This window comes from Mytilus galloprovincialis, chromosome 9 (genome assembly GCF_965363235.1).
Source record: "Mytilus galloprovincialis chromosome 9, xbMytGall1.hap1.1, whole genome shotgun sequence".
Classification (NCBI taxonomy): domain Eukaryota; kingdom Metazoa; phylum Mollusca; class Bivalvia; order Mytilida; family Mytilidae; genus Mytilus; species Mytilus galloprovincialis.
Window position 1 is genome coordinate 82,150,223 of NC_134846.1, and position 24,079 is coordinate 82,174,301.

The 24,079-nt window shown below is 33.0% G+C and overlaps 1 protein-coding gene across 1 annotated transcript in view; it reads left to right on the plus strand.

Moving 5' to 3' along the window:
- The window catches only part of LOC143046857 (uncharacterized), a 240,632-nt gene that overhangs the window by 169,964 nt on the left and 46,589 nt on the right, over positions 1-24,079 (plus strand). The window contains exons 124-135 of the mRNA XM_076219918.1: positions 249-343; positions 1,096-1,281; positions 1,481-1,661; positions 2,154-2,320; positions 2,523-2,650; positions 3,291-3,537; positions 3,732-3,903; positions 4,315-4,558; positions 7,001-7,118; positions 7,799-7,977; positions 16,175-16,334; positions 16,819-17,016. Coding sequence (XP_076076033.1) covers positions 249-343; positions 1,096-1,281; positions 1,481-1,661; positions 2,154-2,320; positions 2,523-2,650; positions 3,291-3,537; positions 3,732-3,903; positions 4,315-4,558; positions 7,001-7,118; positions 7,799-7,977; positions 16,175-16,334; positions 16,819-17,016 — 2,075 coding nt within the window. The remainder of the gene's footprint in view (positions 1-248; positions 344-1,095; positions 1,282-1,480; positions 1,662-2,153; positions 2,321-2,522; positions 2,651-3,290; positions 3,538-3,731; positions 3,904-4,314; positions 4,559-7,000; positions 7,119-7,798; positions 7,978-16,174; positions 16,335-16,818; positions 17,017-24,079) is intronic.

The window sequence follows — 24,079 nt, forward strand, 5'->3', positions numbered from 1 at the left end:
TGGTAGAAGGTTGTAGTAGAATTTAACTATAATCAACCTTTTACCCTGTATTGAAATTGCGTAATAAAAAAAAATTGAAAACTGCATGTAAAAATTATTGCTGAAACATGTGTCAAAGCGATTAGAAAAAATACAATTAAGAAGGTTATAATAATTGTGGATTTGATATGCCATCAATTTTAAATCTCATTAGAGACAAAACTTAATTGAGTTAAAATTGATTTACACATTATAAATACACATTGTAGATTAATAGTTGATGGACCCGGTTCCCAGACAGTATTCAATGGTCCTACACCAATGTTTGATCTGATGTTCACCAGGGCAAATACCTTTATATCTGGTAGGTATCACATGTTACCCCAAACTTACAACTGAAATAAGCAGGTAGGCTTTTATATGGTAAAAAAAGTAGGCAAATGAAATTTAACAATATATGGCACAAGAACACTAAAAGAATATTGAGCAGCAATAGAGAACAGCAAGCAGAATTCTAACACATGGAAAGCAGGCTTCATCTATTAATTCATCAGCTAAAAAAACATTTAAAGTTGTTACAGTTTTATCATATAAACATAACCACTTAGGAGCCTGTTACCGAAAAAAAGAAACATCTACAAGAACTGAGGTTGTGAGTTTATATCCTGCATATAGCAGTTGTGCTCAACTGCAATCTTAATTGGCTATGATTGTCAGTTTTCCTACAGAATGTCAGAGGATCTTTCTGGGCACTCCAGCTTCCTCCACTAATACAAACTGTCTGACACAAAATATCACAATAACGATGAAAGTGGTGCCCAACACCAATCAATCAAATAAGCTAAAACATTCAGGTTTACTGCAAACTCATATTGAAATCTACATTGAACTCTCTGACAATCTCAACAGCAACATATTTGATAATGGTACCTTTGCTTAATTGTCTGTAACACCCAACAGTAGCCTTTCTCCTTATCTTGGAGATGTGCTAGTGGACACCAATTAGATTGGTTACAACCATATCTAGTATGTATAATGGTTACATAAATTTTACTATAACATATAATGGAATTCTACATAGTTATATTTAGAACTTCTTTTCTTTTTACATTTTAGCCAACTGGGATGGATTTATAGACAGAGAATCTGGAATTATGGGATATACTGTACTTATAGGTCTGACAGAATGTGAAGATGATGTACATGTTGATCACGATCCTCATAAACATTTATTTGATAAATCACAGTGGACACACAGTGCTATGATAAGTCCTATACCAGCTCCATACACCAAACTACCAGGTATTTATTAAATCTTCAAACATTTGGTGAACTGATACTTTTGTCACCTTAACCTACTTCACACAACTTTTTTCAAGAAACAGTGGACTAAATTTCTACCCTTAATACCTTCAGGGACATTTGACATTTGTACAATACAACACTTACTATGGTAACCAAATGAAACAGATTTTAACCAGTAGATATTTTTTTTTTTAAGATGGAAAGTTCTTCATTACTGTCAGGGCATTAAATGATGTAAAGTATGGAGGGCCATTAGTAACAACAGTCTGTCATTCTACACCACTGACAGTAGATAACTCCAGACCAGAGATTTATGATATATATGGAATAGAATATGATGAAGATCTGCCCTTACTGAAAGCTTCACATTTATCTGGGTATGTATAGAAACAGTTGCTCCAATATACCTTGGAGTTTGGTTATTTTGTTATACTTTTTTTTAAACACTTTTTGTCGAGTCTGCAGCTTAAGTTTCAGAAGCAACACAATGATCCTACATGTTTGCAACAACATATAGGTACTGTCTGTTGTTAAAGGTTTTTTAAACATCAATTATTTTGTCAAACTTACATCTTCTTTTTTATATATTTCATAAAATGTTATGAATTTTGGTTAAACTTTATTTCATGATCAAATGATAGTACCCAATAAAAATAACTCAATTTTGCTATACAGTAACCAATTCTAATGAAATTTAAAGAGAACGTTAGAATGCATGGAAGAAAGTTTCGTTTTGATTTTGAGCTTTTCCACTTTTGTCAGAGTATGCAACTTTATTCATTTATTTCTCAATTGTTGAACAATTACTCATCTATGCTGTGAAGCCTGTGATACATATTGAATTTTGCAAAGTTCTTTCCCTTTTACAGTGACCCTCACTCAGGTTTGGTATACAATGATTTATGTTTGGGCCATTCTGCCAGAGACTGTGATGAAATGGACTGGAAAAGAATGAACTATAGTCCAGATATACAGTATGCAGTAAAGCTCACAGATGGTGTTCGTATCTGGGTCAAAATCAAAGTCATCAATGGAGGTATAACAAAGGCTCAATTGAAAAGTATATTTGTATGGTGTAATGTACTTCTTATTGTTAATTTTATTTTAAAAAAGGGCAAGCAAATTTCATATGCTTCTAAATTTGCAAGTATGTTATTATGCAAGGTGAGGATTTCAATCTTTTACCTACAAAATTTATAGTGACCTAACATTATAATTTATGTATCCTAATTTTTCAGTGGATCTGAGAAAAATAGGAGTAGCAAACCAAGCTATAATTGTTGACAATACACCACCAATAGCAGGACAAGTGTTGGATGGTTCAATACAGGGGACTGATCTGCAATTTACCAAAGAGTATCAACAGGTAAAATTATTATTATATTTACTCATTTTGATCTATCAGACAGCATCTAAATTTAATGTAAATGAAATTACTTTTTCATTGCATTTATCAATTATGATTCTTGTTTGAATTAGAAAAATACTGAAACTTCTAATAGCAGTGATTATGATTGCATTATAAAGCAGGTTGGTTGTAATAGATGTTTTATTCCCAATAGAGTTTAAAGTACTTATTTGGAAGAGTCAATCTGTTCAAAAATTCTAAAACATACTTGTAACATTTATTAGTACCAGACTTAAGAATTCATAAATACAAACAACTTTCAACAAGCTATCCCATTAATAATTCTTTCAGCATGGAAGTTTAATCTTTTAAGTCAGTCATGTTTTCACATATTGATAAAGTATACAGGTTGAATTGAAAAAAGTCTATTTCAAACTTTTTACTAAAAAGAGTTTATTTACAACTTATCGCTATTTGAAAATATGTTCATCATGAACTTTTGACGTCATATAACAATCAATTTCCATTTTGGCGTCAAGATATTTTCTATAATGACGTCAACATTTTGCAGGAACTTTTGTGATGTCCAGTAATTATATATAATGGCATACAAATAGTGACAAGGTGTATTGAATGAAAGTATTTTATTCTTTTATAGCTATGCTCTAATTGGAGACATTTCTATGACCAAGAATCAGGAATATCAATGTACATGGTGGGAGTTAGTTCTGAGAGAAATATCAACAACACAGATATAGCTAATACAACAGAAATAAGTAGACAAACCCATACAACCTGTATGTCTGTCAACAAAGACTTAGAACATGGCAAGACATATTACACCATTGTCTGGGCTTATAATGGAGGAATTGCACAACAGAAAGTGGCTGCTATATCTGATGGAGGTAAGTGTCAACAAATAAAAGAAAAAATAATTTGGCCTAGGTTTTATTGATGCATATATTTTTGTTTTGCGTAAGTATATAGTGTTTTGGTTTAAAAAAAAAAATCATTAAAAGATTAACTAAAGAAATCAAGAAAAACACAAGTTCCTTTCAAAATAGGAAATACATTTAGTATCTTAATATTGTTTTTTTAGTAACTGTTGATTTAACCGCGCCAGAATCAGGAGAAGCTATTGATGGGGTTCAGACAGGGTTTATAGATCTTCAGTTTTCACCAAGTACGGCTAAAGTTGGGGCCCAGTGGAAGGATTACCATGATCCAGAATCTGGTATACAACAGTATGGTGTACAGGTGGAGGTTTCAAAGTAAGTTGCCTACATTTATGCATGTTATTTGGTCTCTGCCAATGGCAATCATACCATATCTTTTGATTTTCACATAAATTTTGAGTTTTAGGAGAGAGAGTATTGCAACAGAAATCTAATTAAAAAAATACAATTTTTGATTTTGTTTAGGTTCCCATAGGCATTATTTTGACCTAAACAGTCATTTTTCGGCTACTGTTAGGGTCAAATTGATTAAAATTGTAACGTGATTCGTCAAAATATCCTTATCGTGATTCGTCAGAGGTCTCAAATAATTATCAAAAAAGAAAGTGTACATTTTATAGTCATACACCAAAAATTACCTTTAACATCATTTGGAATTAATTTTTACTGTAATTCGTCATGAAGGTAACCCTATTACGACCCTCATCTACGTAACACTTTTTTTAGTAACAACACCGAAGACTATGAAGTAGTTAGAGAATGGGTTACTTTCCCAAAGGAAACTGACAGTATAGAATGGGTGAACTTTCACCTCCATCACAAGGACCATGTCAAGGTCAAGTTAAAAACCACAAATGCTGCCTTAAACTCAATTATCAATGAGACAAGTGGATTTGTTGTTGACCTGACACCAGCTGATCTTGTTAGCTTGGGAGATGGAACTGTGCTGAAAGAAGATAAAACATTTCAGGTTTGTATTAGATTTTGTTTTAAATATTAAACTGGACACAGTAATTTGAAAATAATATTGGAACTTAGTAGATAGTCAAACTGATTCTTTACCTATTCATTCCAAATGTCATCTGTGGACATTATGTGCTGGTCATGTGAACCATCTTACTTCAGGTGTAATACCACCAAATCATGGTACGTCACATCCGGTTGCATACGAAAGTAGGTCTAAAAAAATATTCCCTTGAATTTGACCGTTGTAGGTAATTAATCCTACATTTTATTGCAGTAAAACTATTTCTGTGTCATAAACATATGTCTTGGGTATTTCAAAACACCATTATTTTTTATTTGTGATTTCTATAGAAAATTTTGTAATCTTGAGGTTACATGGTGACTAAACCTTGTACACAGATAGAATAAGGGGAGAAATTTGATTGGTTAACTTCCAATGATGGTTATTTTCTTATATGCAATGAAATGTTATGTGAAACTTTTTCTATAGAACTGGACAGGATAAAACTTTACTCATGCCAAGTAATTCTTTATTTGAAACAAAGATAAATTCTGCATAATTTTTTGAAAAGTGCAAATTTAACAAAGACTAATAGGGGAAAATCAATGGTGGTATTACACCTAATATGGGAAGCTGTACATGCACCTATGGCCTTGTGAGTAATCTCATGTGTTAAAATTTCTTGCTATTTAAGTGAAATAATACAAAAATGAAATATTCTGAGTGGATTGAGTCTCTAAAACATATTTTATGAGAAAATTGTCTTGAAATAGGACTGTACCATGAATATTCAGTTGACAGAACAAGCCATACTAAGTGCATATATTTATTTTTTTGGAGGGGGTGGGCTTTTTCTCCTTATTTCTTATATTTTGCTATGATAAAACATTTTCCTAGGTTATACTTAAATAAATATATAGTTATAAATAGATGAAATTATTTTTAATGTTGTAACGACAAGTTATTCACTAAAATAGAAGCCTTTTATGTCCCTCTTTGGAACGCGGCGTAAATTTAATTTTTATCTGAGGACTTATTGAAACCTCCTTGGAGACAGTAAACTTTTATATGGATTGTTCATTCTGCTAAAATGCTTCAATTACTCATTTCTTATAACATTTCTACCAAAAATGAGTGAAAGTTACCCCAATATTTTAATTTATTGGCCTGAAAAGTTGAAATTTTTCAGGAAATGAGAGGTATAAATTGACCCAAAGAGACCTTATAAAGCAGACAAAGAGGTTTATAAGTGGTATTTTATCTTCCTAAAATCATCTTGTGTATCATTTTCAACTGTTTGTAGGCAAATAAGATAGATATTTGATTATTTATTAGTCCACACTCTATTCTATCTTGATGCGGCTTGGTTTGGATTTGTCGAAGAAATTTTGCTCGATTCGCTGTAGATGTCGTCTTTCCATATACAAGATTTTTCTCAAACTATTGAACTGATTATGACAAAACTTGACAGAAATGCTTGAAATAACCAGTATTACAAAGAGAGAAAGTCTCATTCAGTTTATTGAACAAAAAGGTCTTCTTTAGGTGTAATACCACCAAATCATGGTACGTCACATCCGGTTGCATACGAAAGTAGGTCTAAAAAAATATTCCCTTGAATTTGACCGTTGTAGGTAATTAATCCTACATTTTATTGCAGTAAAACTATTTCTGTGTCATAAACATATGTCTTGGGTATTTCAAAACACCATTATTTTTTATTTGTGATTTCTATAGAAAATTTTGTAATCTTGAGGTTACATGGTGACTAAACCTTGTACACAGATAGAATAAGGGGAGAAATTTGATTGGTTAACTTCCAATGATGGTTATTTTCTTATATGCAATGAAATGTTATGTGAAACTTTTTCTATAGAACTGGACAGGATAAAACTTTACTCATGCCAAGTAATTCTTTATTTGAAACAAAGATAAATTCTGCATAATTTTTTGAAAAGTGCAAATTTAACAAAGACTAATAGGGGAAAATCAATGGTGGTATTACACCTTCAGGGTTAAATGTCAGCCATTTTAAATCTTTCTTTTGAATCCTTCAGCTTTGCAATTTTTACATTAAAAATTATTTTGAAGTATACTTTAAAAGTCAGATAACCATAAACTGCTCTACAGTGTAACTTGTCTAATCCGACATACTGGGTGACCGGAAGAAAATGTCAGATAAAGCAGGAAGTCGGAATACTCAGGTTTTTTTCTGCAAGGATAGGCATATTTTAGGACCATGAATGTTGGAATACTCAGGTGTCAGATAAGGCAGGTTACACTGTATAACTAAGATCCATAATGATATAAATAAAAGCAGATGTATACCTTTGATTAACCAGGAGACACTTTTATTATAGGTGTACTTTATAAAACAAGACTTTTTACTTTTGCATGGAACTTTTACTTCTTTTAGCAAGGTACATGTATATGACATTTTTTCAGTCTGATGTGACCAGTCTGTCCAGTAACTTTGAGTTTATAGATGAAGAATCTGGTTTGGATCATTATAAAATTCAGATATATCAACATCATGAAGGTGTGAAATCCCAAGTTATACCAGGTATGTAAAAACTACATGTAAAAAAGAAGATGTGGTATGATTGCCAATGAGACAACTCTTCACAAGAGACCAAACAACACAGAAATTAACAACTATAAGTACAATAGAATGAAAAACAACTATGTAACACAGCAACAAACGACAACCACTGAATTACAGGCTCCGGACATGGGACAAGCACATACATACAGAATGTGGTGAAGTTAAATAGAATAAGAATAAGAATATTTTATTTTTCCAATCAAGGGCCCTTGATGGGCAGCATAACATGTACACATAGAACAATACATCATGATTTGTAACAGAAAAACATTTTTATATAATAAAATGAAATATTAAAAAAAAAAAATTTCAGACAAGTGTTATTATCTTCATTCTATAAATATGTTAGCAGTATCGCAACCCTCCCCGTTATCTAGGACAGTGGTGTAACAGTACAACATAAGAAAGTATAAAAATTACCTATTTAAGGTAGGGTGTTATCAACAACATCAAGATGCAATATCCAAATGAATTAATCCATTTCCTGCACAGTAGCACTTTTTAATCTATAACTCATTTATAGCAAGTTTTGTAAACACATTTAATTTTTCAAAAAGAAAGATAGTAAGAAGAAATTGTAAATAGAAAAATAAAAAGATATAGTGCGATTATTTACATATTTTGTATCATGTTTTTAGCAATTTATGGTGAATGGTTAAATCTTGGGACTGATATCACTATAAACCATTACACACAGACAGGTCTGTCTTTACACCAGGGTGGAGTCTACAGTATGAGGGTGGGAGCTGTTAACAAGGCAGGATTTGTAGCAGCATTTGAGACTGATGGTGTTGTCATAGATACTACTCCACCTGTTGTAAGTATCAAAAGCTCAGGCCTTGAAGGCATAAAACTTTGCTCAGTGCTCGGAGCACAACAATCATGCTCGAAACATGAAATCCAGCAATTTGATTGGTTGATTTTCGAGTCTGAGTACAAAAATCATGCTCGAAAGTTTTATGACCATGAGGCCTGGTCTTTACATTAATTTGAAATTTCTATCTTTTAAAAATTATATGACAAAATACAGATTTCAAGGTTTTTCTGAACACAGACAAAGAATAGTGTGAGTGGGTCAAGTTTTCTATGGACACATATTCTTTAATAAAACAAGTACAGTTAACTCTCGTTGTCTCGAACTCGGTTGACTCGAAATTTCGGTTGAGTCGAACTAAATTTATGGTCCCAACGTTAACAAAAGCATTAAAAATTCATTTTTTATCTCGAACAATACACATATTTCAAAACATGACCTCCAGGATTTAAATGGAATGAAGAGTTAATCTGACAATACACATGCAATTAAATTTCCGGTCACTGACCACTGTATTGATTTATGACATGCCATTTCAATGAGTGTTTACCTAAGATTATTTTTTATAGAATTTTTATAAATCATTAGTGATACATTGTTCATGTTCATGAAAGGTATTTAAAATGTTTACAAAACAATTAATTTGTGATTTACACTAATGAGCTTGGGTGTGTATAAAGTGAGGATTATGGCTTCCGTTGATGATCACCTAAAAACAACTCAAACGGCGTCTTTAATCTTGTTATATTTTCTTTTGAAAAGAAAGAGTGAGATAAAACAAAATGAATAGAAATCTAAATTTTCTTAAATCTCTTGTATCCGAGAATAAACAATTTTGTCAGCTATAACCGACTTGAATAACGAAGCTATCGATTGGAAATTACTCTCTTGGAAAAGCCATAGGGTTTTTTTTTTTATTGAATAAGTAAAAAAAAAGTCATTATAATAATAAAAGACTGTGACATACAATACATCGATCCCCTTGCGATATTCACCCTGATTTATTTTAGCTTTACCAAGCCAAGCAAGAGTTGTGTCCCTTAGATTGTCAAACTTCCGGTGTTCGTTTGAGTCGAACTACGTGTATCTCGAAATATTTCTCTGGTCCGGCTGACTTCAACATAACGAGAGTCGACTGTATATATCAAGAACATATGTTTGTCAAGAGTTGTACAGATCATGCATGCAACCAACCAAAATAGTTGCCAAACAGGATATTCTTTTAATATTAGACCTCTTCAAAACATGTAGAAAAATTTCTTTTTATAAAACAAATGATCATTATTGCCAATGGACATTACGCTAACAATAATCAATCAATCAATTAAAACAGGTAATGATGAAATGATGAAATTCATTTTTTGCATAAAGGTCCCATGTAAGCTATTGACCTGTGAACTTTGATTTAAGGTGGTATGGGAGTCTAAAATAAAAATGATAGAATTTCTTCATATTTTGCCAAAACGTAGTATCTATTGATAAATGTTCAAAAATATAATAAAAACGATAGGTCACCGCGCATTTTCTCAAGCTACAGGACGTGACAAAATGACACATTTTGTATGGATTATACAGGAAAAAACACCATTTTGTGATTAGAAACTAAACAAAATGATAGAATTGTTAAATACTTAAGGAAAAGATGGCTTTCAGACAATGTTTTGAGAATATCAAAAGAAAAGATATGGTCACCGTACGTTTTTTCCGGTTAAAATACTAAATAGGAAAATTTCATGTAGAATCCTTCAGAAAATGCACTGTTTTAGAGTTACCTCCCCTTTAAATGCCAATTAAAAAAAAAATTAAAAACAACCAAAAATAATCAACATTTGCAAAAATATTAATATTTATAAGTTATAATCTTATAAATTGATTCTTTAAAATGAAAATTTACATTAAATATCTGCATTCCTGCATCAAATTTTGCTAGCTTGATAGAAAATATAGACCTTTGATTCTCTGTTTTTTACAATCCAAGATGGAGGAAGACACCAATACCGCCTTAAAGACCAAACAGCTTATTGTTTATACGCATCAGATAACACAACTTGGTAGTGACATAAAAGCTCTATGACGTTGTTTCTAACAATGAAAAACGTCAAATTATAACGTCCTATTTCGCGTTTTTCGCGGATTCCAACATGATGTACGCTACGTAGGTATGCTACGTTCCAAGAAAAGAGGATCTATTATTCGTCGCGCTACTTTAATATCATGTGGAAATTTAACACAAATGTACACATAAGATAATACAGTTAACTCTCGTTGTCTCGAACTCGGTTGACTCGAAATTTCGGATGAGTCGAAGTTTTCACGTGGTCCCGAACTTTATTCCATACAAAAGTATGGAATTCGACTCCTGATGAGTCGAAATTGGATGAGTTGAAATTTCGGTTGAGTCAAACTAAATTTACGGTCCCAAGGTTAACAAAAGCATTCAAAATTAATTTTTTATCTCGAACTTATACACATATGTCAAAACATGACCTCCAGGATTTAAATGGATTGAATAGTTAATCTGACAATTCACGTGTAATTAAATTTCCGGTCACTGACCACTGTAGTTTTATGACATGCTATCTCCATGAGTGTTTACCTAAGATTATCTTTTATAGAATTTTGATAAATAATTAGTGATACATTGTTAATGTTCATGAAAAAGTATTTAAAATGTTTACAAAACAATTAATTTGTGATTTACACTAATGAGCTTGGGTGTGTATAAAGTGAGGATTATGGCTTCCGTTGATGATCACCTAAAAACTACTCAAACGGCGTCTTTAATCTTGCTATATTTTCTTTTGAAAAGCAAAAGTGAGATAAAACAAAATGAATAGAAATCAAAATTTTCTTAAATCTCTTGTATCCGAGAATTAACAATTTTATCAGCTATAACCAACCTAAATAACGAAACTATCGATTGGAAATTACTCTCTTGGAAAAGTCTTAGGATTTTTTTTTTAATTGGAACAATTGAATAAGTGAAAATAATGTCATAATAATAAAAGACTCTGACATACAAATACATCGATCTGATACTAGAATATCGATCCCCTTGCCATATTCACCCGGATTTATTTTACCTTTACCAAGCTAAGCAAGAGTTGTGTCCCTTAGATTGTCGAACTTCCGGTGTTCGTTTGACTCGAACTACATGTATCTCGAAATATTTCTCTGGTCCGGCTGACTTCGACATAACGAGAGTCGACTGTACAATATATTTAACCTTCGTTCTAATGAAAATAATAAAATATAAATTTTGATCTCGACTTTTTGCATTTGCGCCGTTCTGCATTTCATTTTTTTTTTAATCTTTCACATGCGTAGATTTTGTCTTATATATGCGTCGATCTGCATTTCATTTTTTTTATTCATAGATTTTGTCTTTCGTTTGTGCCGATTGTGTACAGGTTAGGTTAAAGTTATTTTTATGCCCGATTTATGGTCATTATGTGTTCTGGTCTGTGCGTCCGTTCGTTCGTCCGTCTGTCCCGCTGCAGGTTAAAGTTTTTGGTTACAGTTTTTGGTCAAGGTAGTTTTTGACAAGTTGATGTCCTATCAACTTAAAACTTAGTAAACATGTTCCTTATACAATGATCCTTCTAATTTTAGTGGCAATTTTTCTAAAATTTTAAAAATATAGTATTCACAAGGTTAGGCCGATAATCAATTATTCCTTAAAGTTTTGACATACTGGCAATGTGTGCATGTAACTGATGTCTGGATGATTCTCGTTAAATAATGTCCGATCTTGCAATGAAGTTAAAATTTATTTATACTGCTTATTTGACAAAATCTTATAGTAAAAAAAAATTATGACAAAAGGTCTTTTTATACACAACGAACGGGTGTTCTTACTTTATTATTCAAGAAAAATGATCCATTATCTTTAGACAATTATCGTCCAATATCATTATTAAATGTAGATTTGAAAATACTATCTCATGTTTTAGCACAGAGACTAAAAAAACTTCTTCCTAAATTAATTAATGAAGATCAAACTGGATATGTAAAAAATCGATTTATTGGATTTAATTTACGGCAAATCCAAGATATAATGGACTATGCAGAATCAAACGGAATAGATGGGGCTATAATATTTGTTGATTTTACAAAAGCTTTTGATTCTTTGGAATGGGAATTTATGTTAGGTGTTCTAAAACATTTTGGTTTTAATGAATCATTCATATCATGGGTGGAAACATTATATAAGGGAATACAGACGTGTGTAATAAATAATGGATGGGTATCCGAAATTTTTGAAAACTCTAGAGGAATCCGTCAAGGGTGTCCTTTATCGGCTTTACTTTTTGTTTTATCGGTCGAAATTATGGCCGAGCGATTGAGGCAAACCTCAGACATTAAAGGTTTTCGTATTACTATAGATAATAAAACACATAGCATCAAAATATCACAATTAGCTGATGATACAACTCTGTTTTGTAGTTCAAAATCAGATATATCTAAAGCTATGAATATTATTGAAACATTTGGCTCTTTCTCAGGGTTGAAGCTAAACCGTAATAAAACAGAAGGAATTTGGATTGGGGCGCTTAAAAACAGCGTAGATAAGATTGAGGGCATACGCTGGACAGACAAACCTGTCAAAGCTTTAGGCATTTATTTTGGTCACGATAAACTTCAAGGTGAAAAGTTAAATTGGGAACCTAAAATAGATAACATGAAATCATTAATTAAAACATGGGAAAAAAGAAAATTAACAATGGTTGGGAAAATATTGATCATAAAATCTTTAATATTACCAAAATTTACATTTTTGGCTACTTCGTGCAAAGTTCCAGATATTTACTTGAAAGAAATTGAAAGCAGCTGTTTCAAATATATTTGGGAAGGAAAAAATGACAAAGTAAAAAGAAACACACTTATTGGCGAATACCAAAAAGGGGGGTTAAGAATGATCGATTTTGACAGTTATTTTACAGCACTGAAAGCCTCATGGGTCTCTAAATTAACAACAATCAATATGCCGAACTGGAAGATTATTCCTACTAAATATTTTAACAATCTTGGTAAAAACTTTCTTGTTTTTAACATGAATTTAGATAATATTAAATCAATAGATGGACTTGCAAAAATACCCGATTTTTATTTACAAGTAATTTCAAGTTGGGTTAAAACAGGAGGAGGTTTATCAACATTTTCTAATCACTTTTCTAATATTAGAAAACAGATTATTTGGGGAAATAAATATATTAAATGTCGCAACAAATGCTTGTTTTTCCCGAGCTGGGTTAAAAGTGGATTGGTTTATATTAATGACATATTCGATCGTGAAGGAAATTTATCCGAAAGTTTTATTTTAAAAAAGTTAATTAATAAAACAAACTGGATTGCAGAGTTTAAGATGTTAAAATCCTGCATCCCAAAAGAATGGATGCAAGTTTTAAAAAAAGAAAACTCCGTTAAGAGTATAATCAATATATGTAAGGTCAAATTAAGATGGCAAAATAAACAAATTGAAACAAAAGATATCAACAATAAAATACTCTATAAAACTTTAGTAGATAAAAAATATATAAAGCCAATCGGTATCAACATTTGGACAAGATATTTAAAATTAGAATACATACCACAGATGTCATTTGTATACGATTTTATATTTAAAATTTTAAAGGAAAATAAGTTAAAAATTTTCAGATGGAAACTGCTTCAATATATTATTCCCACAAAGCAGCTACTATTAAAGTGGAAAATATCTGAGAACGATAAATGCAATTTTTGTAAAACAAAAGAAGAAGATTATTTGCATTTCTTTATTACATGTTCATTTTTGAAAGATTTTTGGGAGAAAGTACATTATGTTCTAGCAAAAATGAATTTTCAAAACAAGATATTAGCAAAACATATAGTATTTGGATACAAAATATCAGATCAAGGGTATAACGGTTTTAATTATTTCTTGACAATTATAGGTTTTTGTATTTACAAGTCGTACTATGTATCCGAGCAAAAACTGAAATTTTTAGATGTGTATGCTATGTTTATAAAGGATTTACGAAGGTTCATGAATGAGAACAAAACAGTATCTCAAAATGTATTTTTCATAAAGTTAAAAAGATTGATATAATTGATGGGAATAAAAAATAATGTTTTATTATATTTTATTATATTCTGTGTATTTTCCTGGATACTCAGAAAGTATTTCACAGGGATACTTTATTGAAGCTTGGACAATGAAGTAAACATGTAACAAGCAATTTGAAGAATAAAGAATATTTATTTGTTGGAAAAAAAAAAAAAAAGACAAAAGGTCTTTTTTGTTTGTCATTTGTTTAATTTAAAATTGTCTTAAGGAGAAATGATAAACATTTCGCCTGATCTCACTGAAACTTACAGCTAACTTCCTAATGTATGTAGATCAACACTTTGCTTTGTTTGTATATTTTGTATAATTATATTTTGATAACGTCCAATTCAATTAAATAGCTTATATATACAGGTTTACATACCTATATATAAAGATGTCAATCTTAATTACAGAGCTTGAGTAAACATTTATACAAAGAAAGCAAGGAAGCCAACCAAAGTTTTACCCTACATGCAGTAGGAAATTAGCTGTAAGGCAAAAATTAATAAAACTAATACTCAGCGAATGTGAATTAAAATCAAAATTTTCGGTGTTTGAAACTAAATTGTTGTAAATTTAACTTATTACAAAAACAATTGCTCCAGGAATAATATCTTACATAAAATCGCTCCCTTTCATTTAGCTACAACTGTGACCGGAAAGATTGAAAACAAATTTCGATTTTCAATGCCGGCAACAACCTTTTCCTTGTTTTAATTTCCAAAATGAGCAATTTAGATTTATTATATTTTATCCTGTTGGAGAAATCTCACTATGTAGTTTTCAACGGAAAATTATTTCTAAATTAATTTTTAAACCAAAAACTTTTTGTATTTTATATTTACTGTCTCGTTTATTCAAAACACATGAGTTAGAATAAAAGGGTTGTATTTTAAAATAGATGTATAACGTTTTAGAATCAAAACTTTCATTCATGTATTATACCTATATTTTTAATTTCCTTATATCTTAAATATTAAAAATAATGAATTCACAAACTCGATGCAATAATTTCTAAACGTTCGTCTTAGTCGGGAAAAATAATGGTATAAAGAAGTCCGTCCATGCTTTTGTATGTCCGTCTGTCAACAGTATCGAATGAGTTCGTTACGACAAACACCTGAAATTGACGCGAAAAAGAAACAAGCCCCACGTCTAGTCTGGTATAGTCAAATACTCTGTAAGTTAACCAGTGCCATCTTTCATTTCTTTTTTTTATTTTCAATAATTTTGCTTATGAGGGACAGAAACAGACTTTCAATACAAAAGCGGCGTGAAAGATTATTTCAAACAATTTTCCATTCCGACGTATAGTGTTTCTGAAGGTTTATATTGTGCGGCCACAACATCATAAGATCTGAAACTGATACATGCTTAATCTCTAGTATTACCGGATAATAAAGTAGGTGAATATAGTTGTTATTCTTGGAAATTTAAATGTGGGCTTCAAACGTCCAATTTGCGATTTTCTTTTTCAAATAGTGCGCCAGCAAGGAAAGTTTGTACTATGACGTCAGATGCAATGTTCTGAAGAAACTCTTTTCTTCAAAACGAACGAGAAAAAAAACATGAACGTTACTCGTAACTTTTTTGAAAGGTCGGTGACATACACCTTTTTTTGCTTTATTTTGAAGAGTACATATGGCACTGTCCTTCTTTAAATTTTTATAAAAAAATCACTGGTAGATATTTTTTAATACTGGAAACGTTTTTCAGTTTTACGTTTAATTTTTGGCGGGAATGAAATAAATCATATTTTTAAAGATCAAAACAATATGAGTCTTAAACTCTTGAACCTGTATTTGAAAGATACATATCTACTGTTTAACGTGAAACAAGAATTATGCTTGTAAGTTTGATATAAAGCATTTTTGGAAAGTTTAGATAACAAGCAAATATTATGTTAATATTCGGGAAAACACGAAATTGAGGTTGCTATAGTGACAAAACTAAGTCTGTGACCCCCAATTTTTTTCATCATATTTTGTTCCTCAAATCATGCAACACCTTCACACAAAACTTTAATGAAAAATCACTGATAGAAATGAATAGGCTGTTTGGTCTTTAACAATCTGTATGAATACTATAAATGACAATTATTGATTTTTCTAGATGCACTGGCTTCATGTAGGAAGCTTAGCAGGCAGAATAGAGACAGTTATAGATGGATATGTGTGGCAAGCTGATACAACTGGGATCAAGGCAGCCTGGGGAGCAGATGATCACCAGTCAGGCATTACAAAGTTTAAAGTGGCTGTAGGAACAACTCATGGTCAGTGTTCATTTTATAAAATCAACCACCTCTTCAATTTAGTGGTAGTATTCTTGCCTCCTTAGATTCATGCCAAGCTAGGTCAAATGAAAGACTTGAAAAACTCTATTTGCTGCTTCTGCCCTCAGCCTGCTAGAGTAAAGCAAAAACTGGTAGGCTTTGGATCAGAATAATGTGTTTGGGTAGGTACCTTGTGAATGTCTATCTGGCTTTGTGTGTCAGACTAGTAAACTTCAGAGTTTATATTCATATCACAATCCATCATAATCATGATCATCCTCATTTGAAAATTGAGCCTACATCAAAAGTTACAAAAAGTGAGGCTTATAAGTATAGTATTTCCTAGAAAATACACTGTTTGCAAATGGCTTTAATATTTTACTCCCATTTTTCCTAGGAGAATAAAAATATGTATAACTTTCCCTTACCTGATATTGGAATTTACTTCAACAGTCATGTAACAGAAATATGCTTGTGTATTCAGGTGGCACAGATATCCTGTCTTGGACAGTTTTTGGAACAGAGAAGGATATATACATACCTGACCTGACACTACAGCTGACAGACTTGATAACTTACACACCAGTGTATTATGTCAGTGTGAAGGCAGAGAATGGAGCAGGACAGCAGAGTAATCCTGTCACATCTACACCTATTGTTGTAGTAGATGAAGACAAGCCAGGTATGTATGACAGGGATACAGTGTCAGAACAGGAGAGTAATCCTGTCACATCTACACCTATTGTTGTAGTAGATTAAGACAAACCAGGTATGTATGACAGGGATACAGTGGCAGGACAGGAGAGTAATACTGTCACATCTACACCTATTGTTGTAGTAGATGAAGACAAACCAGGTATGTATGACAGGGATACAGTGGCAGGACAGGAGAGTAATACTGTCACATCTACACCTATTGTTGTAGTAGATGAAGACAAGCCAGGTATGTATGACAGGGATACTGTGTCAGAACATGAGAGTAATCCTGTCACATCTACACCTATTGTTGTTGTAGATGAAGACAGGTCAGGTATGTATGACAGTGATACTGTGTCAGGACAGGAGAGTAATCCTGTCACATCTACACCTATTGTTGTGGTAGATTAAGACAAACCAGGTATGTATGACAGGGATACAGTGTCAGAACAGAAGAGTAATCCTGTCACATCTACACCTATTGTTGTGGTAGATGAAGACAAGCCAGGTATATATGACAGTGATACAGTGTCAGGACAGGAGAGTAATCCTGTCACATCTACACCTATTTTTGTGGTAGATGGAGACAAGCCAGGGGCCAATTTCACAAAACATCATAAGTCTAAGATTTCACTTACGTCAAGTCTTAAGTCAAAAACCAATTTCACAAAAGAACTTACGTCAAAACTTACGACCAACTTTGATCGTAAACTTAAGAGTGCCTCTATCCATACTTAAGTGTCTAAGAAATACTTACGACCACTCTTACGATTATCTTAAGTATTTATAAAATGATTCCAGCGTTGCCAATTATTTTCTTTATACGCCACTTACGTAGAGAAAGCATATGTAGAGACCGTACGATCCCACTAGATATGTATACAGATGCCGAGATAATAAACCGCTACCGTTTTCCAATTCAAGGGCCAGCGCATACACATATTAGCACCTTAATGTATATCAAGAAAATAAATCTACAATTTTGCATCATTCAAAATAGGAAAATACATGTATAGTCCGCATTTAAGTTATGTACTACATTGAAGTAGTAAGCGTAATTGTATATAATTCCTTAAAGCTTGATTTTCAATTAGAGTTCCAATTTATCTTAGAATAAATAACCATTTACTCGTCCTAATGGTATGACATCAAAATAAGGAAATAATACAAAATTCACTTGCTTTGGAAAGTTGGAATAATTAAGAAAATTAATAAAATCATATCCATATATACTTGACATATGCAACATACTACCATTTCATCAACAGACCACAGCTGGGGCAATATGCGCAATTGTTTCTACATAGGTGGTAATGAAAACGTTTTCTTCTGTTGCTCAGCCCATATCATAAACTTGTATATGTATGATGGCTTGTTTCGAAGCTGAGACATTTTTACATATGTGGTTAAATTTTCGGGGTACGAAGTGTGATTCATTTTCCCGTAAATTAGCAAACCCCGAGTATCCTTTTGCGATGTGGCTCCTCATGGTAAAAAATCCCATTTTTGACACAATAAGTTCTTTAAAAATTTAATACTTTGAACACATTTAATGGCTCCATAGTTTTTACACATTTATTCTGTGTTCCCTTACTTTCCAAATTAACACATATGGTTCAGTTCAGTCATTTGTTTATCATAGAAATGTGTCAAATATCACTACACAGAGATATTTTGTTTACACGTGACTTGTTCCTCATTTCAAGGCGCATTAGGGATATTGTCCCAGCTCATGTGGGGCATTTGCATCATGGCTAAATCTACTTTCAACACTAACAATTTGAACCAAAAGGGTTCTCCTTGTTTAGTGAAGTATGAGTTTTGCAAATTTTTTTAGGGTTTCATAGCTAGTTTAGAATGAAGAACAGCAATCGAAGTGTTGTTATACTTTTATAAACTTGAGAATGAAAATGGGGAATGTGTCAAAGAGACAACAACCCAACCATAGAACAGACAACACGTACAGCAAAAAGTCATCAATAGGTCTTCAATTCAGCATGAAACTCCCGCAACCGGAGGGTATCCTTCAGCTGGCCCCTAAACAAATAAATAAACTAGTTCAGTGATAATGGACGTCATACTAAACTCCAAATTATACACAAGAAACTAAAATCAAAAATCCTACCAGACTAACAAAGGCTAGAGGCACGTGACTTGAGACAGGCGCAAAAATGCATAGCTATGTGTCAGGTTTTTACTCATTATCGTAATATTTTATATTTCCCTTCTTATATTCATAAGACGAAGTACCTGTGCGCTAACCCTGAGGAGATACTATCATAGGACTTATAATAGCTGCCTAAAATAAGTGTTTTTGCTTATCTCTAACAATTCTACTAATTTTCATTGATAGTTTTGTATTTTAATGTCTATAACCTACTCGGTATTCAAACAAAGTGCACCATGCCAAGAAATTCTCGCTAAAAACTCTGGTGGACCTCCTACGGCACCCATTTGTAGATAAAGATTTAGTTTCATTCAACAAATTAATTTATGACCTGCATGCACGTGTCGCTTAGAACACGACAATGTACCAAATGGTCAATATTTATCATCCGTGTAATTTGCTCTATGGGATATTTGCAAACTTTCAACGGAGGCAATTTCATGGCATGGGAGAAACAAAGAAGACCATTCACATTTAGACTAACTTTTTTTTTTAAATATTTAGAGTTCATAAGATACAAATAACCCGTTTGGAACACATCCTTTTGCCCCCTCCATTTTCATCCCTTGAACGAGACTTTCCAATTTAATATTGCTTTCTAATCGATTAATCCATGTACAGGACGGGCAAATCTCTTTATTTAATGAATGGCTATTATTTATTTTGATTTTATTGAACCATAAAATTAATTTTTGACTCTTCACATTGAATAATCCGCGAAGCGGATTATGTAAAATGTGACGAGTCAAAAATTAATTTTATTGGTCAATAAATTCAAAATAAATTATTGCCATTCATTATAAATAAATTTCTATCAAAAATAAGGCTCAAAGAACTTTTTATATTATTTATATTAACAAAAACAACGTACACACATGTTGGCGTATGAATACACAACGTCAGAGTGGGCGTGTCGCCATAAAAATTGACAACATTGAAAATAAAACTAATACTTTTAACCAATCAGAAGACAGTAAATACACCAAATTTATTTACTAGTATTCAAAAATAAAATCTACGCTGCTGTTAATTACACATGCTGTTGTCTGCTTGGAGTCCCCGCCTTGAAATAAGAAATTGCCCAACTCCAAAATACTATATTCCTGCATTACATGTATACCACGTTGGACCAACATTTATAGAATAAATACCAAATATAGAAAGTTGACCTACAATTCAAAACATAAAGTCCCAAGGCACATAAAAAAAGAAGATTTATTTTTGGCTAAGGGTGCCGGTTGTACCTCTCTGCGTTTGAAATACACATGAATATTGCCACTTTACTTTTTCTGTTTTATAAATCCTAACCCTGAGCTTTCTATTATTTGGCAAGAAATCCTCGCTCATAACTCTGGTGGACCTTCTACAATCAGGGGCGTTTCCAGGATATTTGAAAAAGGGGGCGTAGAATACAATCTGAAAAAAAATTTGGACCTTTTTTTGGCTAAAAAAAATAAATAATTGTGAAGTGCACTAATGTAACGGTTCCTGACTTGGAGCATGTATATTTAATAGTTAAAGTTTCCTGACTTAGGACAGGTGACGCAACGTTGATATTGCTACACTACCACGAAAAATAGCGTGAAGTACATATTTGACGGGAAATCTTTTATAGAAATGGTGAAATAAATATTTCAAATTATACATGAAAATAAAGATTAATTCTTAAATTTTCACATTATGACAGAGAAAGAATAAAAATATAATATGCATAGGCTTAGGCTTAGGAAGACACAGATTATCCGAAAAACGTTTACTTAGCGTTGTCCCATGTAACAAACTCGAATCATAAAACTCAAACAATTCGCGAAATGTTCACGCAACTCTTCGAAATTTTGCATCAACATTCTATGGCGTGATATATTTCAGTATTGGTTTACATGGCTGTCTCGATTTAAAATGTGCATACATATTTTCAAAAGAATATGATGTACGGAAATGTCCCATCGGAAATTTAATTTGGAAACTTGAAACATTTCAGTTCAAAAATAAAATTTTGACAGATAAGTCATTAAATTGTAAGCACGGTCGTTTTGTACTAAGTGTCAGCTTCCAAAATTCGAATTGAAAAATAAATTGAGCTTCATATTCAATTCAAAACAATAGATTTGCAATGTCCTGCGTTCTAGATAGTCAAATCCGACCCCTTCAAATGCAAGGAGAAAAAAACATATTAACCCAATTTCAAACAATTTAGCTGAAAATGCAACCCGGTGTGTCGGAACATACCCGCCCCGGTATCATATATATAGTGAGTATCCCCCGGGTAGATATAGAATGGCCATTGGAGAAGTGTCACACAAAACAACCTTTTAATGTATAGATTTACTTAGCGATTTTGGTTGTTTAAAAAGGTGTCCCAGTCACCCAGCGGATAGGGGAATCAGTATAATTAATGTTTAATTAATGAATATGATAAATTGCCATATTCAATACAATATAAGCTAATGACGATAGTTTTTTTTTTGCCCTTACTACCAAATGATCAACATTAATTAATTCAACGGCCGAAGCAATTTCTTTGCATGTATTTATACATAAATGCATAAATAAGTAATTGCACTTTTTCACTAGAATGAAGGGTAGACCATTTTTTCTCCTAATTTTGCCATACTGTTACATGGGCTAAGTACATGGGCAATGAAAAAAACACAGTTTTGTACCTTTCGACAACCTGTGCCCAACAGGTACTTGTTTTTGTCTTGGATAGTCAGGATTTTGCCCGAACTCTCCCCTTATCACAGAAATGTTGGATGTAACTGTGCCAGAGAGTACAAGAAGCTCATTCTCTGAATTGTGTGGCTTTCTTTTTGTTATTTCCATCAGATCTACGTGGAAAGTATTCTGTTCCGTTTGGTTTGCATAGGGAGATACCGCTGCGCATGCTTCGATAAAACGAAAGTACGTTGCTAAGGTATTTATATCTTAAGAGTGGTCGTAAGATAAGACTTAAGATTTAATCGTAAGAGTGGTCCTAAGTTTAGGATTAAAACTTATGATATGCTTTGTGAAATTATCTTAGGATTGCACTTAGGAAAGTCTTAAGTATAACACTTAAGACTTAAACTTACGATATTTTGTGAAATTGGCTCCAGGTATGTATGACAGTGATACTGTGTCAGGACAGGAGAGTAATCTTGTCACATCTACACCTATTGTTGTGGTAGATGAAGACAAACCAGGTATGTATGACAGGGATAGGGTATCAGGACAGGAGAGTAATCCTGTCACAAACCAGGTATGTATAACAGGGATACAGTGTCAGGACAGGAGAGTAATCCTGTTACATCTACACCTATTGTTGTGGTAGATGAAGACAAACCAGGTATATATGACAGGGATACAGTGTCAGGACAGGAGAGTAATCCTGTCACATCTACACCTATTGTTGTGGTAGATGAAGACAAACCAGGTATGTATGACAGGGATACTGTGGCAGGACAGGAGAGTAATACTGTCACATCTACACCTATTGTTGTGGTAGATGAAAACAAGCCAGGTATGTATGACAGTGATACTGTGTCAGGTCAGGAGAGTAATCCTGAAACGTCTACACCTATTGTTATGGTAGATGAAGACAAGCCAGGTATGTATGACAGTGATACTGTGTCAGGTCAGGAGAGTAATCCTGTCACATCTACACCTATTGTTGTGGTAGATGAAGACAAACCAGGTATGTATGACAGGGATACAGTGTCAGGACAGGAGAGTAATCCTGTCACATCTACACCTATTGTTGTGGTAGATGAAGACACACCAGGTATGTATGACAGTGATACAGTGTCAGGACAGGAGAGTAATCATGTCACATCTACACCTATTGTTGTGGTAGATGAAGACAAGCCAGGTATGTATGAAAGGGATACTGTGTCAGGACAGGAGAGTAATCATGTCACATCTACACCTATTGTTGTGGTAGATTAAGACAAACCAGGTATGTATGACAGGGATACAGTGTTAGGACAGGAGAGTAATCCTGTCACATCTACACCTATTATTGTTGTAGATGAAGACAAGCCAGGTATGTATGACAGGGATACAGTGTCAGGACAGGAGAGAAATCATGTCACATCTACACCTATTGTTGTGGTAGATTAAGACAAACCAGGTATGTATGACAGGGATACAGTGTCAGAACAGGAGAGTAATCCTGTAACGTCTACACCTATTGTTGTGATAGATGAAGACAAGCCAGGTATGTATGACAGTGATACTGTGTCAGGTCAGCAGAGTAATCCTGTCACATCTACACCTATTGTTGTGGTAGATGAAGACAAGCCAGGTATGTATGACAGGGATACAGTGTCAGGACAGGAGAGTAATCCTGTAACGTCTACACCTATTGTTGTGATAGATGAAGACAAGCCAGGTATGTATGACAGTGATACTGTGTCAGGTCAGCAGAGTAATCCTGTCACATCTACACCTATTGTTGTGGTAGATGAAGACAAGCCAGGTATGTATGACAGGGATACTGTGTCAGGACAGGAGAGTAATCCTGTCACATCTACACCTATTGTTGTGGTAGATGAAGACAAGCCAGGTATGTATGACAGGGATACAGTGTCAGGACAGGAGAGTAATCCTGTCACATCTACACCTATTGTTGTGGTAGATGAAGACAAACCAGGTATGTATGACAGGGATACAGTGTCAGGACAGGAGAGTAATCCTGTAACGTCTACACCTATTGTTGTGGTAGATGAAGACAAGCCAGGTATGTATGACAGTGATATTGTGTCAGGACAGGAGAGTAATACTGTCACATCTACACCTATTGTTGTAGTAGATGAAGACAAACCAGATATGTATGACAGGGATACAGTGTCAGGACAAGAGAGTAATCCTGTAACGTCTTCACCTATTGTTGTTGTAGATGAGG